We start from the raw sequence: 16,642 nt of genomic DNA, 5'->3' as shown, positions 1-16,642 counted from the left end.
ACCATTGGTTGCACCATTGAAACTTTCACTAGCCCTATGCTAGGTGCAGATCATCTGTCTGAGTATGGCCTCCAATGTATCCTGTACGCAACTACTTTCAGCAACCTGTTCCCCTCCAAATACACACCCATACTATGCTACATCTGAGTAGCATAATATGGGTAGCCAACCCCCTGTAATGTTCAGGAATGCACATTACACAGAAGAGTACCCTAAAACCTCAAATTCCCCCCCCCCCCCCAAACAGAAAGTACACCGGCAGATAGACAGATGGGAGAAAGATAGAGACTGACATAGGATGTGAGAGGACAGTGGGAAGAGAGAAACATAAGGAAGTGAGACAGGCAGAAGGAAAAGACAGAGGGAAGAGAAAGATGGTAGAGTGACAGGGGGAGGAGAGACACACACAGACAGGAAAGAGACAGGCAGCATGACCGCAGAAGCAGAAAGACATGAGAGACAGAAACGAGACCGGGTGGCATGAGCAGGAACATATAGGAAATGGATGGGCCGCACAGCACTCTACGCAGCTGAAATAAATGCTGTACAACAGAACCCAATTATATTGTGTTCTATTGTCGTTATTTGAGCCAAGTCTAGTCACGCACACATACAGTACACTTAGTTGTCGAAGTGCGTCTGTATGTGGCGGTACGACATACCAGCACTTCAATTTACTGGACCCAGAATTTGCCAAATTAAGTTTGATTTGTGCCTGCTCAGTGAGTGGCTGTACAGCGGGAAAGTGGCTAGTAGCCTGCATGTGCGACTCACATAGCCACACACTCTGGAGCCCTGCAGTGCCATGGCTGGACAGCCCTCGACTACTGCTGCTCCTGATTTGCGACAAAGGTGCAATAAAGCTTACCATAGACTGCATCAGTACAAGTCCGATGAAATTATATGCCACCAATACAGGCGGGCTGCCAGCCCGTCAGTATGCCAAGCCATATATAGCACTCACCGACACAGACTGTGTGGGGCTGTTAGCTGGAGTGTTTCAGGTAGGCGAGAGCAGCGGACCCTCAGCACTCCTGTCCAGGCTGCACTACTCCTGTTAGAGGATACAATGCCGAGAGGAGTGCAGCGCATAATGGGCATGGACGGCGGTTGCACTGGATGCATTCTGGCCAGACGAGGATGGGACCCCATCACCTCTCCTCCACGCTCCTGTCAAGCCTGGCTCTTCCCATCTGAGGCTGTGCTGTCCTTGCCGCCGCACTCTTGCCCAAATCTATTAAGCCTTAACAAGAAATAAAGTGGAGACTGATAGAGTGATAAATGACCAGCCAACCAGCTTCTGTCATGTCACAAACAGTGTTTGAAAAAAATGACAGGAAGCAGATTGGCTGGCAATTTATCACTTTATCCGTCTCCACTTTACCTCTTGTTAAAGCTTAATACATTTGGGCCTCTGCCCCAGCATTAGGACCGGAGGGGGGGGGGGGGGGTGAGCATGTGTGCTAAATGTGAAAAGCAGCCAGTATTTAGCCTGCCTAAAAAAAACAGCATTTGCGCCCCTTGCAGTGCAATATGGTTGGCATCATAAAAAGTTAGTTTTTTCTGCTTTTCTTCCATCTCAGAATCCGCTCCCTGTACCTTCTTGAGGCTCACCCTGCATGCACAAAGCATTGCCATCTGCCCTCTTCGTGCAAGCAACTGAAACACTTAAGATAAGGTACGAAGGGAAACCCTAAGTAGGCGCTATAGAACTACAGTATCAAGTTAATCTACTCCAAAAACTGCATTTGCTAGTACACTAGGTGAAAGTTATAAGAGTTGTCTGTCTGACAGTCAGATTTTAATGGATAACCTGTATATTGGGAGTACACCCATTTTACATGTATACTTCTAAAGAAAGCAAAGCAATAGTGTTACTCTTTCAAAAATGATTTTCAGTGTATAAATCTTCATATAGTTAAAAACCTACCATCAGCGAGCATTGTCCAGAACAAAATATCGTTTCCGGTAGTGAATAAGTTCAGGCCATTCAGTCCACTCCATATCACTTTATGATTTGACCCATCCACCAAAATAGACTCAATTCTGCCATATGCTGCAAGTAAATTAGAACACAGTAATACCTGTTAGGACGTCAACATTAGAATGTCTAATTTCACGTACGGTCAGGCTGCCTTTAATCAAATAACTTGAATTTTACAGAAACGAAACATGCATTTTCTTACATGTTGTATCAAACCATAGAGAGAAAATGGAGACGTTGCCGATAGCAACCAGTTTGTGATCGTTTTTTTTAGCACATTCTATAAAAGGACAGTGAGACACTGATTGGTTATGGGCAACTTCTCCAATTTAGCTCTAGGGTTTGGTACAACTCCCCTAAGGCATGCCGTATTCATGGTTGCATTATAAATGTGATTAACAGACCTCTTCACCTACTTACCTGCAGGAATGCCTGACAGCATGCGCCATCTTATTCATACCTGAACAGCTCCACAATACTCCGCTATCCCAGTGAGATCTTTACTTACAGGTTTATAATCCGGGTAATGTGCGGCCATCGGGCTCCATGCGCTACTGGCAAGAGATACTTTGGATCCTCTGGACCACTTGGCATTGCCTACAGACGCGTTGCATATTGGGCCCAAGCTTTGAAAGGCTACAGTTTCCCACAGAATTGTACAAGGCTTCCTGTGCAGAAGCTTCACAGCAAATATTGCAAATATCTGAGGACCATTTTAAATACTAAAGTGGATCCATATATACTGTATTGCGGTGTTCAAAGGTTTGACCACATTTATAGTACATTATAAGGGTGGGCTACAGCAGTCATTACATCTCACTTCTCACCCATTGTCACCTCCAGCTTTACATTTGTAAGACTATGATTAATGGTATTGGTCCATTCCTTTATTCTACTTTTAATGTCACCTCAGTGATGGAGAAGAAAAAAAAAAAAAAAGTCCAGTGCCATTCTAGTATCGTAAACAACTGTAAAGCTAATTTACAACAGTTCTAAGCCTAACCAGATTTTGCCTGCTGGATAGAAGGTTTCAACTACTTAATATGGCACTAAAAATTCCAGTTTGGCTCAGTCTTGTGCACTTATATCTATTAAGCTAGATAAAACATAATATAAAGATACATGTGTTGGTTCACCAATTAAGATTATAATATATAAAATTATAGTATACTTCTGAATTGTGAAGTATCAATTTCTTGTCTCCATCATTGCTTGGTCTGACTTCATGCATGTTATAGTAGATTTACCTTTACCATACTAAACCAGTTACATGTTCTTCAAATAAGACTCAAAATGAAATGAGAAAAATCAGAGTATTGGGAAACTTAAGGCATGGTTGGACTCAATGCATAGAGCTTAAGACTCTTAAGGCATAGAGCTAGCAAATAATTAAATATTTTACCTCTATCAGCCCAATAAAGTCGAGAACCAGAGTCTGCAAAAGTCAGTCCTGTCACCATTTTGCTCTTTCTCCATAGAACTCTCCTCTCAGTCCCATCCATATTTGCACATTCGATTTTTCCGCTGATCTTTTGACTCTGTATTCCAGCATCAAAATAGCACATTATGCCAATGGATGGGAAGAGTGCAATGCAGAATGGCTGAAACAAGTTATTGTTTATCACTGCAGTTTTATACAAGCCATTCAAAGTAGCTACTTGAATGTACGGCTTAGATGTGCTAATCCAGAAAATATTTCCAGTTATCCAGTCCGCAGCAATGGATGTAACACTGTCCTCGACATACATGACTTTTTTCCAATCCTTCAGGTCATCTTTGATCTTAGCTGAAGCTATGTATTCACCATTTTTTACAGCCAAAACAAGTAAGTGATTTTGCACAACATAGTCAAAAGACGAAAGAGGATTAATGTTGTTTAAAGAAGCAATCTGAATTTTCATAGGCGTCTTTTGGTCAAGTATTCTTTTTTGCAAAGAGACCTTCAAAGGAAATAAGATTGTCACTGGCCAGTGTCAAAAACATGATGAATAGTTATCTTATACTGTATGCAGATTTACAGACGAGAGCACAAGCAACCTGTCCAGGAATTGATGGCAGGATAAGCAACTTGCTAGTCACTACAGCTGCTGAATGAATTTGTTATCAAAATAAACATGGGTCCATTGGTCTTTCACATTGTTTCCAATGATCACCTTAGAAGTCCAATGTGTGCTTTCATTAACATTAAAATACTGCAAACAACTTCTAAAAGCGCATAATCCAATTACAACTCTAGTTAAACTCCTTGGCCCTTGCGTCTTTGAAGTTGAATACCAGATATCCAAAGATGTAAATGCACACTAAGGTGGGTATTTATCAAAGCTTGGAGAGAGATAAAATTGTGAGAAAGTACCAATCAGCTCCTAACTCCTTTTTCAAACACAACCTGTAAAATATAAAGTAGAAGCGATACAAGTGCTGAATAAATTAATCAGCACGGTCAGTCTTCTGGTGTGTTCTAGTCAAATTCTAGTCCTCGGACAGCAGCACCAGAGAAAAGGTGAGAAATAAGGGGTGATTGCTACCTGCAAGGAGACTTCAGAGTCTTCCCCTGTTGAAGATAAGATCTGCACTGCTTTAATCGAGGTTCAAGGGAGGGAGCGCACAGTGGACACAGCCAGGGAGGCAATACCAACAAGAGGAAGAGAGCTGGCGAAAGAAGGCACCCAGACTTTAGTGCGCCGGGCCCCCCTGAAGACTTAATCAGCCCTGCTGGCCAGTGACCATTTTGCTAGTCTCCAACCTTCACTGACAGCCCATCAGCAGCACTGCCAACAGGTGGTGGAGGCTGGAGAGGAGCAGAATCTTTTGTATGAACACAGACTTAATGCATATTTGATTGGGTGATTAATCTCCATGCTAGATTACATACAGATCATTCCACTACTGAATCTATACTAATCTACTAGTGACCGTTTTATTTCTGCACATTGACATACTAACTCCAATAACTATTTGCTTAACTATTTTCTGTTTATGGGTGCACACAAACCTTTTCATTCGTTTGGTAAACCCAAGTTTTAGGAGAATTTATTTTCATCTGTATGGTTTCTCTCATCAGTATTGTTGTGTGGTTATTTTATGCGTACACACTGCTTTTTATAGTTTTATTAGGTTATATTAAAAACTACATGTTTACAAGTAAACAGCACTCCTTTTGTGCAATTATTTCTAGAATGTCAGTACCCCTTAATGGTAACTGGAGTTTACTTGCAAAAGTTTAATCTTAACTAATAATTGTAACTGGTGTCCATCAATGATTTCTAGATCTCTTCTGGATTACTAGTGCAATAGTAACTTGGTCCTATTCCACATGTGTAACCCCTATACCGAAAGCCAACTCTGCTTCCCACTTGTATGTATTCTGAATACTAACTTTGAAAACCAACTATAGGAGGTACTTAATGAATGACACCACCATGCTATTTCCTATACAATTCCTGTGTTATCTTTATCCAGTTAATTACTATTAAAACCAAAGTACTGTCCAACATAACACCTAATTAAAGTGCTGCTGTACTGTGTTCAGGTCTGTATTGCAGCCACACAGTATAGTAAAATATCCTTCTTGCCTTGACCCATTGCTTCACTTTCACTACAGATCTGCATGCAATTCTTGGAAGTGGTTCCACAAACTTACCCAACTAGACAGTCCGTTCACTTGCCTACCTGAGACCTACTCTTTCAACCAGTACTGAATTACTATGGCAATATGGATCCAAGTGTCTAATCAAAAAACAGGCCCAAGTGGTTCCACAAAGCAGAATTCCTGCAGTACATAGATCCGTATTATTGAGAGAATTTCTACCACCAGACACCCATAATTGCATCCAAATTGGTATTAACTGCATTAATCTGTGCACGGTAATCCAGCAGATTTAATCATTTTGGCTTTATGAAAAGAAGGAATAGCCGATAAACTAAAATAAAGACAAAAAAAATTAAGCACTGAAAAGCAGTATACTGTTCGTGTTTAATTCAAAACTGAGCCATCTGTACTAATATTCAGTATTCTATTTAACCTCAATTCTGGACAAAGCAAATGTTAACCATTCTCTATCAGTTTTAAATTACAAGTCTGCCTTCTTTCGCATACCTGCATGACAGACGCTGGCAGTGCCAATAGTAGAAACGACAACTCCTTAAAAGGAACACAACTCCACATATTGCTTGAAAGCAAAAGTCCTGTTGGACACCAACAGCTTCCATTTAACCCAGGCCCAATAAGGCACAAGTGTGAACACTTTAGTAGTTGGCAAGGGTTGTCCATTCTTGGTTGCAGAACCTCATGCATCACCTAGGACAAAGATTCAAACATTTATCAGCAAGGCAGTGGAACTATCCACATGGTATGTGTCTAATATAAAGTTAAAAAAAAAAGAATTTAAAAAAAAAAGGGTTAGGTGTTGCATCTAGAACATTTACATTCACTGGTTGTATTGGGAGATTTGAAAAATAAAAAAAAATTCTAACACGGTTGGCATCATGAAACCTACCACCCACATCTTGGGTAGAGCAGAGACAATCAAATGTTACTTTTGAAGAACAATCTGAGCATTGCAGAGTTTTAGTCCTGCCACTGTATCTGCAAGGTAATAACCTTGCCCAGTGTTGACAGACCTCCTAATGAAATGTACAGTATATATGTGGTCTGCTTGAAGTGAACATTTAAACGATAAACAACCATGCTGGCTTTGTCACTATAACAGCAGTGCCTACTGTGACTAAAGTAAGATACCAGACCATTTCCAATAATGTTTAAGGCCTGTCTGGCACTACAGTACCTCCTGTCAGTACAATCAGTTGACATTTCTTATATATTCTTAAAAGTTGTGATTATGGTCTAGGTTAATGCAGCAATCCTCAAGAAAGCTACAATCCCCTGGGAAGGGTGTGGTGCAAAATGTTGACATCGCATTTGCAAATAGCCATAATGTCAACATTATGCATATTGACACATCAACAGTGTCAACCTGACTGTCGACATTGTGAATTTGTCAGCATTGCAAATGTCAACATAATTGCTCCATACCCCCATGGAAGGTCACTCACGCCCCATATGAAGAAGTTGCCCTTGCTCCACAAATTCCAGGTAATGTCATTCCATGAACCTTTAAAGTTAAGGGGGGTAAGGGGGGTACACACGGAGAGATCCGTGCTTAAAATCTAAGCAATCTTGCTAGATTGCTTAGATTTTAAGCACGGATCTGCCGTGTGTATGCCCTCCAGCGATAGAGATGCGCGACCCCGCGCATCGCTATCGCCGATGCAAGATTGAGCTGCATGCAGGCTCAATCTAGCGGGTCGCTCACTTCACCGTTGTGTGAAGTGAGCGGCCCCCCGTCGGCTTTCCCCCTCGCTCAGCACATCGCGCTGTGCTGAGCGGGGTGAGAGATGTGTGCTGAGCGGTCTGTGTTAAGATCGCTCAGCACACATCTCTCCCGTGAGTATTATAGACAGAAGTGCCCTTTGGAGCTCATGACCAGCAATAAGGGTTAAATGACAGGTTAACCATGATCTAATCAATATGGCAAACAATGATACTTTGACACTTTGGAAGTTATAATGCAAATACCTTAAGTCCATAAGGCTGGCCATGTCTCTTTATTAGAACAGATGAGTATTTGCCAGTCTTCTTATTCATTTTTTGCACGGTTCTTGCATTTATTTCAGACCAGTATATCTCATCCTCAAACACAGTTAAGGCGAAGGGGCTTTGAATATTATCCATTTGAATTACCTGATTAGATAGAAGCATTAAAACAAGCAGACCATGCCAATAAAAAAAAGATAAAGCTAAAGATCAGTAAAATAAGTGTACCTTAATGTTTGTGCCATCTAAATTAGCTGCCCCGATAGAATGAAACTTATCATCTGACCAATAGATTTTCCAGCTCAGCAAGTCGAGGGCTAGACCTGTTGGCCAGCCAAGTTGCTCTGCAATTAGTACTTTTCTGTGTGCCCCATCCATACCAGCTTGCTCAATTTGTGGTTTTAATCCAATTTCAGACCAGTACATGATTCTGCAAATCAGGAATATGAATTTACAAACCAAACAAGATAAATCTGCATACAACTCTTAATGCCTGAGCTGTTTGTCTAAACTCCACAGCAATAACCAAACACGTCTTGAACTATTTGTATGGACAAAAGAAATAACACTACTACCCTAATGCAGCAACTATACTAGTTGCATTTGAATTTAAAATTTGGAAAGACTGGGACCAAATTTCACATTAATGCACTAAATTATAAAGCCCCTCCTCCAAAACACTGACACCGTTTTATCTAGCATTAGTGTTCATCAGTAATAACTTACCCACTAAGTGACTGCAAGACCAAAGAGCGTGGCTGATCTAGGTGTTCATCAATGACCACTGTGTATTCAGGATAGCCTTTCCAAGATGCATTTAATGCTGTTGCAAGGATCTGCCCAGCTACCCCATCCGTCCAATACAGGTTGCGGCCAACCCAGTCAACAGCTATGCAATCTGATTTAATTCCTGGGAGCAGATAAACAAATAATTGAAGTCTTAAAACTGCAGTCTGCTGCTATAGTACAAGTTAAAAAGTACTGAACCCACATGACCACAATTCAATAAAATTAAAATCCCTAACCTTTCACAAGGGTTCCTTTAGTTTTTGTTCCCAAGGTTAGCCATTTGATGCTCTCAGCATTAAGGTCCATCCAGAAGACCCTCTGTTGTTGCACATCATAATCCACAGAAAAGATCATTGAGCGCTTATCTGTGGATGTTAGTATCTCTTCTTCCAAGGTCCTTAACTTGTATATCATCAGATCAAACTGAACTGCTACCAGCAAAACTGGTTCTGTACCTATTGAACATGTAAGAGGTAACCCAATTCACACAAAGTATAAAAAACACAAGACCCTTTCAAATGGTAACCCATAAAAAGTACCTCTCCTGTTTTGTTAAGGGAGAGTCCTTAGTTGGCGTACAGTAAAAGCTGTGGACACTTCATATCCAATGACTTAAAAGCCCAACAAATTGAAACATTTTTGTTTGATTTATGGTCTACAGCATGGTTCTCAACCTCGGTCCTCAAGTACTCCCAACAGTTCAGGTTTTCCAAGTCGCCTAGCTGGTGCACAGGTGTATTCATTACTCACTGACACATAAAAGACCCACAGGTGGAGCAAATTATTTCACTTGCAATCCTGCGAGGAGACCTGGAAAACGTGAACTGTTGGGGGTACTGAGGACCACGGTTGAGAACCACTGGTCTACAGTATATAGCAATAAGCGTGAATTGTAAAATGCAATAAAACCCATCTAAGTTTTTCTGAGGCGCTGCCAGAGAAAGAATGTATGAATTAATTTCTATCTATCTATCACAACTGTGGTACAGATTAGAGTAGAGTAACACATGCGCATTTAGATTTAGGTTATAGAACACATTTATTCTAGCTGAATTTAACTTTTTTTTTTTGAGAAAAACTCTCAAGATAACTTTATGCTGCCTATGGGTGGTTTTTCATTGCTGCTATAGTTTTAAAGGGGGAAGGGGGGAAGGGGGGGAGGGGGGGGGGGGGGTTAAGAGAAAGATTGTCTATTTGCCTGCTGCTATATAAACCCTACTGAAAATGGTTTACACCTGAAATGTAACTTTGAAATTCGCAAGTTGTAATTTGTGGCCTATAACTATGGGAATGTGTGTTCATGGTAAAAAAAAAAAAAAAAAAAATTATAATAATCAGATGGGTCCTGGTACTGGGGGAGGAGATTGGTGTAATGGTGAGGGACCACCCCTCCCCTAAAATATTGTTGGTACTGCATGCTAGACACTGATGTCTCAGGGAGGGGGTGGTCCACCAGCAACTTCACTGAACCTGCATCTGTATCTGTATCTGTATAGCAATTGCAGCCCACTGCTGCTACGACAGCATCACTGTAGCAGCCTATCAGGCAGTGAGAGGAGACTGCTTCTCCTCAGCACTGGCAGTATGTCACCGCATTGCTATACAGAGGCTTCCACAGTGGTAGTGGGCTGTGCTTGTAACAGACACAGTTGTAGTGGACAGAGAAGCATGACCTGGGTCCCTACAAATTGGCCCAGCGCTAGTGATGCCTCCAATCAAGGCCTAGGACAGGGATGGGGAACCTTCTTGCCCTCCAGCTGTTGAACTACACATACCAGCATGCCTTGCTACAGTTTTGCTATTTGGCAATGCTAAAACTGTTGCAGGGCATGCTGGGATGTGTAGTTAGACAGCTGGAGGGCAGAAGGTTCCCCATCCCTGGCCTAGGGGTTAACAACTACTGCATTTGGCTTACCTTGCACCTTGTGATCAGTAGAGCCACCCAGCATGTCCTTAGGATGCAGAGCATCTTCCTGGTCCTTGCAGCCCCATCCACCTCTATATGAGGTCAGATGTGCAGGGTCAGGGTGCATTCAAGTCCTGCTACAGCCCTAATAATTTGACTGGAGCCAAGTCGAAAAATACGGTCTTCTACTCTGGTAATATGGTCCGAACAAGGCTCCAAACATGCTCAGTAGCATCCTCGCCAGACATCTAGGTACCGGGAATGAAGCTTCCCTTGAGCAGCAATAGTGCACTCGCCATTCATGACCCTACCCCTGGTCAAAGTGGTGGTTCTACTTTTCCTGGTAAAATATACTCCTCTAAACATTTTTAAATCTTTACTTGCATGGCTTTATTATTTTATACTTTAGTCTGTTGTCAAATAATTCCCCAGGTTTTTTTTTTAAGACCACTAAGAAGTGGCCTATTACTAATGATGGTAGATCCCGGAAAATAAAGACAATCCTTATTGGTGCATTTTGCAGCAATTTGAAATGGTTTTGTCATAGTAGCAATGCCAGAACAGCTGCTCAGGATAAGATGTCATTAGTGCAGGAGGTGTGAGTAATATTTATAAATAGGCAATATACATAATTTGGGTGACATGTCCATACATTCCTATGGGCTACTTTAGAAACATTTGTCTGAAAAAACTCAAATAAAATGCAAAAAGTCAGCCATTGCCATTCTAAGCCTTTACATCATCTGCGCATTTCCCCATTTCTCTGACGTCCTAAGTGGATGCTGGGGACTCCGTCAGGACCATGGGGATTAGCGGCTCCGCAGGAGACCGGGCACAAAACTAAAGCTTTAGGATCAGGTGGTGTGTACTGGCTCCTCCCCCTATGACCCTCCTCCAAGCCTCAGTTAGGTTTTTGTGCCCGTCCGATGCAGGGCGTTGCTGGGGGCGCCCTGGGCAGCAATGTATAATACCTTATTCTGGCTAAAAATACATCACATATAGCCCCTGGAGGCTATATGGATGTATTTAACCCCTGCCAGGTCTCAGAAAAACGGGAGAAGAAGCCCGCCGAAAAGGGGGCGGGGCCTATTCTCCTCAGCACACAGCGCCATTTTCCCTCACAGAAATGCTGGTGGGAAGGCTCCCAGGCTCTCCCCTGCACTGCACTACAGAAACAGGGTTAAAACAGAGAGGGGGGGCACTTATTTGGCGATATGTATATATATATATATTAAAATGCTATAAGGGAAAAACACTTATATAAAAGGTTGTCCCTGTATAATATAGCGTTTTTGGTGTGTGCTGGCAAACTCTCCCTCTGTCTCCCCAAAGGGCTAGTGGGGTCCTGTCCTCTATCAGAGCATTCCCTGTGTGTGTGCTGTGTGTCGGTACTTGTGTGTCGACATGTATGAGGACGATGTTGGTGAGGAGGCGGAGCAATTGCCGGTAATGGTGATGTCACTCTCTAGGGAGTCGACACCGGAATGGATGGCTTATTTAAGGAATTACGTGATAATGTCAACACGCTGCAAGGTCGGTTGACGACATGAGACGGCCGGCAAACCAATTAGTACCTGTCCAGGCGTCTAAAACACCGTCAGGGGCGTTAAAACGTCCTTTTTACCTCAGTCGGTCGACACAGACACAGACACGGACACTGACTCCAGTGTCGACGGTGAAGAAACAAACGTATTTTCCTTTAGGGCCACACGTTACTTGTTAAGGGCAATGAAGGAGATGTTACATATTTCTGATACTACAAGTACCACAAAAAAGGGTATTATGTGGAGTGTGAAAAAACTACATGTGGTTTTTCCTGAATCAGATAAATTAAATGAAGTGTGTGATGATGCGTGGGTTTCCCCCGATAGAAAATTATTGGCGGTATACCCTTTCCCGCCAGAAGTTATGGCGCGTTGGGAAACACACCTTAGGGTGGATAAGGCGCTCACACGCTTATAAAAACAAGTGGCGTTACCGTCTCCAGATACGGACGTCCTCAAGGAGTAAACTGATAGGAGGTTGGAAAATATCCTAAAAAGTATATACACACATACTGGTGTTATACTGCGACCAGCGATCGCCTCAGCCTGGATGGGCAGCGCTGGGGTGGCTTGGTCGGATTCCCTGACTGGAAATATTGATACCCTTGACAGGGACAGTATTTTATTGACTATAGAGCATTTAAAAGATGCATTTCTATATATGCGAAACTCTGGCATCAAGAGTAAGTGCGATGTCCATATCTGCCAGACGATGTTTATGGACACGACAGTGGTCAGGTGATGCAGATTCCAAGCGGCACATGGAAGTATTGCCGTATAAAGGGGAGGAGTTATTTGGGGTCGGTCCATTGGACCTGGTGGCCACGGCAACAGCTAGAAAATCCACCTTTTTTTTTTTACCCCAAGTCACATCTCAGCAGAAAAAGACAGTCTTTTCAGCCTCAGTCCTTTCGTCCCCATAATATCTGCCCAGGGATAGAGGTAAGGGAAGAAGACTGCAGCAGGCAGCCCATTCCCAGGAACAGAAGCCTTCCACCGCTTCTGCCAAGTCCTCAGCATGACGCTGGGGCCGTACAAACAGGTGCGGTGGGGGGTCGTCTCAAGAGTTTCAGCACGCAGTGGGCTCACTCGCAAGTGGACCCCTGGATCCTACAAGTAGTATCCCAGGGGTACAGATTGGAAATTCGAGACGTCTCCCCCTCGCAGGTTCCTGAAGTTTGCTTTACCAACGTCTACCTCCGACAGGGAGGCAGTATTGGAAACAATTCACAAGCTGTATTCCCAGCAGGTGATAATCAAAGTACCCCTCCTACAACAAGTAAAGGGGTATTATTCCACACTATATTGTGGTACTGAAGCCAGACGGCTCGGTGAGACCTATTCTAAATGGAGTCACTCAGAGCAGTGATAGCGAACCAGGAAGAAGGGGACTATATGGTGTCCCTGGACATCAAGGATGCTTACCTCCATGTCCAAATTTGCCCTTCTCACAAAGGGTACCTCAGGTTCGTGGTACAAAACTGTCACTATCAGTTTCAGACGCTGCCGTTTGGATTGTCCACGGCACCCCGGGTCTTTACCAAGGTAATGGCCGAAATGATGATTCTTCTTCAAAGAAAAGGCGTCTTAATTATCCCTTACTTGGACGATCTCCTGATAAGGGCAAGGTCCAGAGAACAGTTGGAGGTCTGAGTAGCACTATCTCAAGTAGTTCTACGACAGCACGGGTGGATTCTAAATATTCCAAAATCGCAGCTGTCTCCGACGACACGTCTGCTGTCCCTAGGGATGATTCTGGACACAGTCCAGAAAAAGGTGTTTCTCCCGGAGGAGAAAGCCAGGGAGTTATCCGAGCTAGTCAGGAACCTCCAAAAACCAGGAAAAGTGTCAGTGCATCATTGCACAAGGGTCCTGGGAAAAATGGTGGCTTCTTACGAAGCGATTCCATTCGGCAGATTTCACGCAAGAACTTTTCAGTGGGATCTGCTGGACAAATGGTCCGGATCGCATCTTCAGATGCATCAGCGGATAACCCTGTCTCCAAGGACAAGGGTGTCTCTTCTGTGGTGGCTGCAGAGTGCTCATCTACTAAAGGGCCACAGTTATGCATTCAGGACTGGGTCCTGGTGACCACGGATTCCAGCTTGAAAGGCTGGGGAGCAGTCACACAGGGAAAAAATTTCCAGGGAGTGTGATCAAGTCTGGGGACTTCTCTCCGCATAAATATACTGGAGCTAAGAGCAATTTACAATGCTCTAAGCTTAGCAAGACCTCTGCTTCAAGGTCAGCCGGTATTGATCCAGTGGGACAACATCACGGCAGTCGCCCACGTAAACAGACAGGGCGGCACAAGAAGCAGGAGGACAATGGCAGAAACTGCAAGGATTCTTCGCTGGGCGGAAAATCATGTGATAGCACTGTCAGCAGTTTTCATTCCGGGAGTGGACAACTGGGAAGCAGACTTCCTCAGCACGACCTCCACCCGGGAGAGTGGGGACTTCATCGAGAAGTTTTTTCCACATGATTGTGCACCGTTGGGAAAGACCAAAGGTGGACATGATGGCGTCCCGCCTGAACAAAAAACTGGACAGGTATTGCGCCAGGTCAAGAGACCCTCAGGCAATAGCTGTGGACGTTCTGGTAACACCAGGGGTGTACCAGTCGGTGTATGTGTTCCCTCCTCTGCTTCTCATACCAAAGGTACTGAGAATTATAAGACGTAGAGGAGTAAGAACTATACTCGTGGCTCCGGATGGGCCAAGAAGGACTTGGTACCCGGAACTTCAAGAGATGCTCACAGAGGACTCAGGGCCTCTGCCGATAAGAAGGGACTTGTTTCAGCAAGTACCATGTCTGTTCCAAGACTTACCGCGGCTGCGTTTGACGGCATGGCGGTTAAACGCCGGATCCTAAGGGAAAAAGGCATTCCGGAAGAGGTCATTCCTACCCTGGTCAAAGCCAGGAAGGAGGTGACCGCACAACATTATCACCACATGTGGCGAAAATATGTTGCGTGGTGTGAGGCCAGGAAGGCCCCACGAAGAAATTTCAACTCGGTCGATTCCTGCATTTCCTGCAAACAGGAGTGTCTATGGGCCTCAAATTGGGGTCCATTAAGGTTCAAATTTCGGCCCTGTCGATTTTCTTCCAGAAAGAATTGGCTTCAGTTCCTGAAGTCCAGAAATTTGACAAGGGAGTACTGCATATACAACCCCCTTTTGTGCCTCCAGTGGCACTGTGGGATCTCAACGTAGTCCTGGGATTCCTCAAATCACGTTGGTTTAAACCGCTCAAATCTGTGGATTTGAAATATCTCACATGGAAAGTGACCATGATGTTGGCCCTGGCCTCGGCCAGGCGAGTGTCAGAATTGGCGGCTTTGTCTCACAAAAGCCCATATCTGATTGTCCATTCGGACAGGGCAGAGCTGCGGACTCGTCCCCAGTTTCTCCCTAAGTTGGTGTCAGCGTTTCATCTGAACCGGCTTATTGTGGTGCCTGCGGCTACTAGAGACTTGGAGGACTCCAAGTTGCTAGATGTTGTCAGGGCCCTGAAAATATAGATTTCCAGGACGGCTGGAGTCAGGAAAACTGACTTGCTGTTATCCTGTATGCACCCAAAAAACTGGGTGCTCTTGCTTCTACGCAGACGATTGCTAGTTGAATGTGTAGTACAATTCAGCTTGCACATTCTGTGGCAGGACTGCCACAGCCAAAATATATAAATGCCCATTCCACAAGGAAGGTGGGCTCATCTTGGGCGACTGCCCGAGGGGTCTCAGCTTTACAACTTTGCCGAGCTGCTACTTGGTCAGGGGCACACCCTGGCTGAGGAGGACCTGGAGTTCTCTCACTCGGTGCTGCAGAGTCATCCGCACTCTCCCGCCCGTTTGGGAGCTTTGGTATAATCCCCATGGTCCTGACGGAGTCCCCAGCATCCACTTAGGACGTCAGAGAAAATAAGATTTTACTTACCGATAAATCTATTTCTCGTAGTCTGTAGTGGATGCTGGGCGCCCATCCCAAGTGCGGATTGTCTGCAATACTTGTACATAGTTGTTGTTACAAAAAAATCGGGTTGTTATTGTTGTGAGCCGTCTGTTCAGAGGCTCCTACGTTTGTCATACTGTTAACTGGGTTCAGATCACAGGTTATACGGTGTGATTGGTGTGGCTGGTATGAGTCTTACCCGGGATTCAATATCCTTCCTTATTGTGTACGCTCGTCCGGGCACAGTATCCTAACTGAGGCTTGGAGGAGGGTCATAGGGGGAGGAGCCAGTACACACCACCTGATCCTAAAGCTTTAGTTTTGTGCCCTGTCTCCTGCGGAGCCGCTAATCCCCATGGTCCTGACGGAGTCCCCAGCATCCACTACGGACTACGAGAAATAGATTTATCGGTAAGTAAAATCTTATTTTCTAAATCAAAGTTCATGAAGTCATTAGAGGTAACCAAACACATGGGAAGCAAGACACCTTGGTTTACCTGTCACTTTACACTGATGACCATCAGGCTGCAGAGCATAACCGGGATGGCAGGTACAGGTGTATGTGCCATTTTGGTTCATACAAGATTGGCTGCATGGGGACGGATCAAGTTCTTTGCACTCATTTATATCAATGCATTTACTTCTATTCCCATTTAACTTGAAACCTCTTTCACACAGGCATTTCTGAAAATAAACCATTACCTCTGTTATTTCATTGTGTGGGCACATACAATGCAGTGTTTTTTGGCGTTATAAAAACAAAAAGTATATTACATAATATGTACACACTACGTATTTGTGATACTATTGTAATCTGCATTAGATGAGAAAAGTAAAAGTTACTTACCCTCCTGGGCCTTTTCACATGTTTCTATA

The 16,642-nt window shown here is 43.9% G+C and overlaps 1 protein-coding gene across 3 annotated transcripts in view; it reads right to left on the bottom strand.

Moving 5' to 3' along the window:
- The window catches only part of LOC134914434 (low-density lipoprotein receptor-like), an 86,170-nt gene that overhangs the window by 18,071 nt on the left and 51,457 nt on the right, over nucleotides 1-16,642 (bottom strand). For all 3 annotated transcript variants that reach the window (XM_063920045.1, XM_063920046.1, XM_063920047.1), the window contains 8 exons: nucleotides 16,264-16,450; nucleotides 8,603-8,821; nucleotides 8,304-8,487; nucleotides 7,806-8,007; nucleotides 7,560-7,724; nucleotides 6,081-6,281; nucleotides 3,387-3,924; nucleotides 1,931-2,056 (listed from right to left, as the gene is read on the bottom strand). In XM_063920045.1, coding sequence (XP_063776115.1) covers nucleotides 1,931-2,056; nucleotides 3,387-3,924; nucleotides 6,081-6,281; nucleotides 7,560-7,724; nucleotides 7,806-8,007; nucleotides 8,304-8,487; nucleotides 8,603-8,821; nucleotides 16,264-16,450 — 1,822 coding nt within the window. The remainder of the gene's footprint in view (nucleotides 1-1,930; nucleotides 2,057-3,386; nucleotides 3,925-6,080; nucleotides 6,282-7,559; nucleotides 7,725-7,805; nucleotides 8,008-8,303; nucleotides 8,488-8,602; nucleotides 8,822-16,263; nucleotides 16,451-16,642) is intronic.

The sequence above is a fragment of the Pseudophryne corroboree genome, chromosome 1 (assembly GCF_028390025.1).
Source record: "Pseudophryne corroboree isolate aPseCor3 chromosome 1, aPseCor3.hap2, whole genome shotgun sequence".
NCBI classification, from domain to species: domain Eukaryota; kingdom Metazoa; phylum Chordata; class Amphibia; order Anura; family Myobatrachidae; genus Pseudophryne; species Pseudophryne corroboree.
The sequence above is the reverse complement of the archived record's forward strand: the minus strand, read 5'-3'. Positions and strand labels throughout refer to the sequence as shown.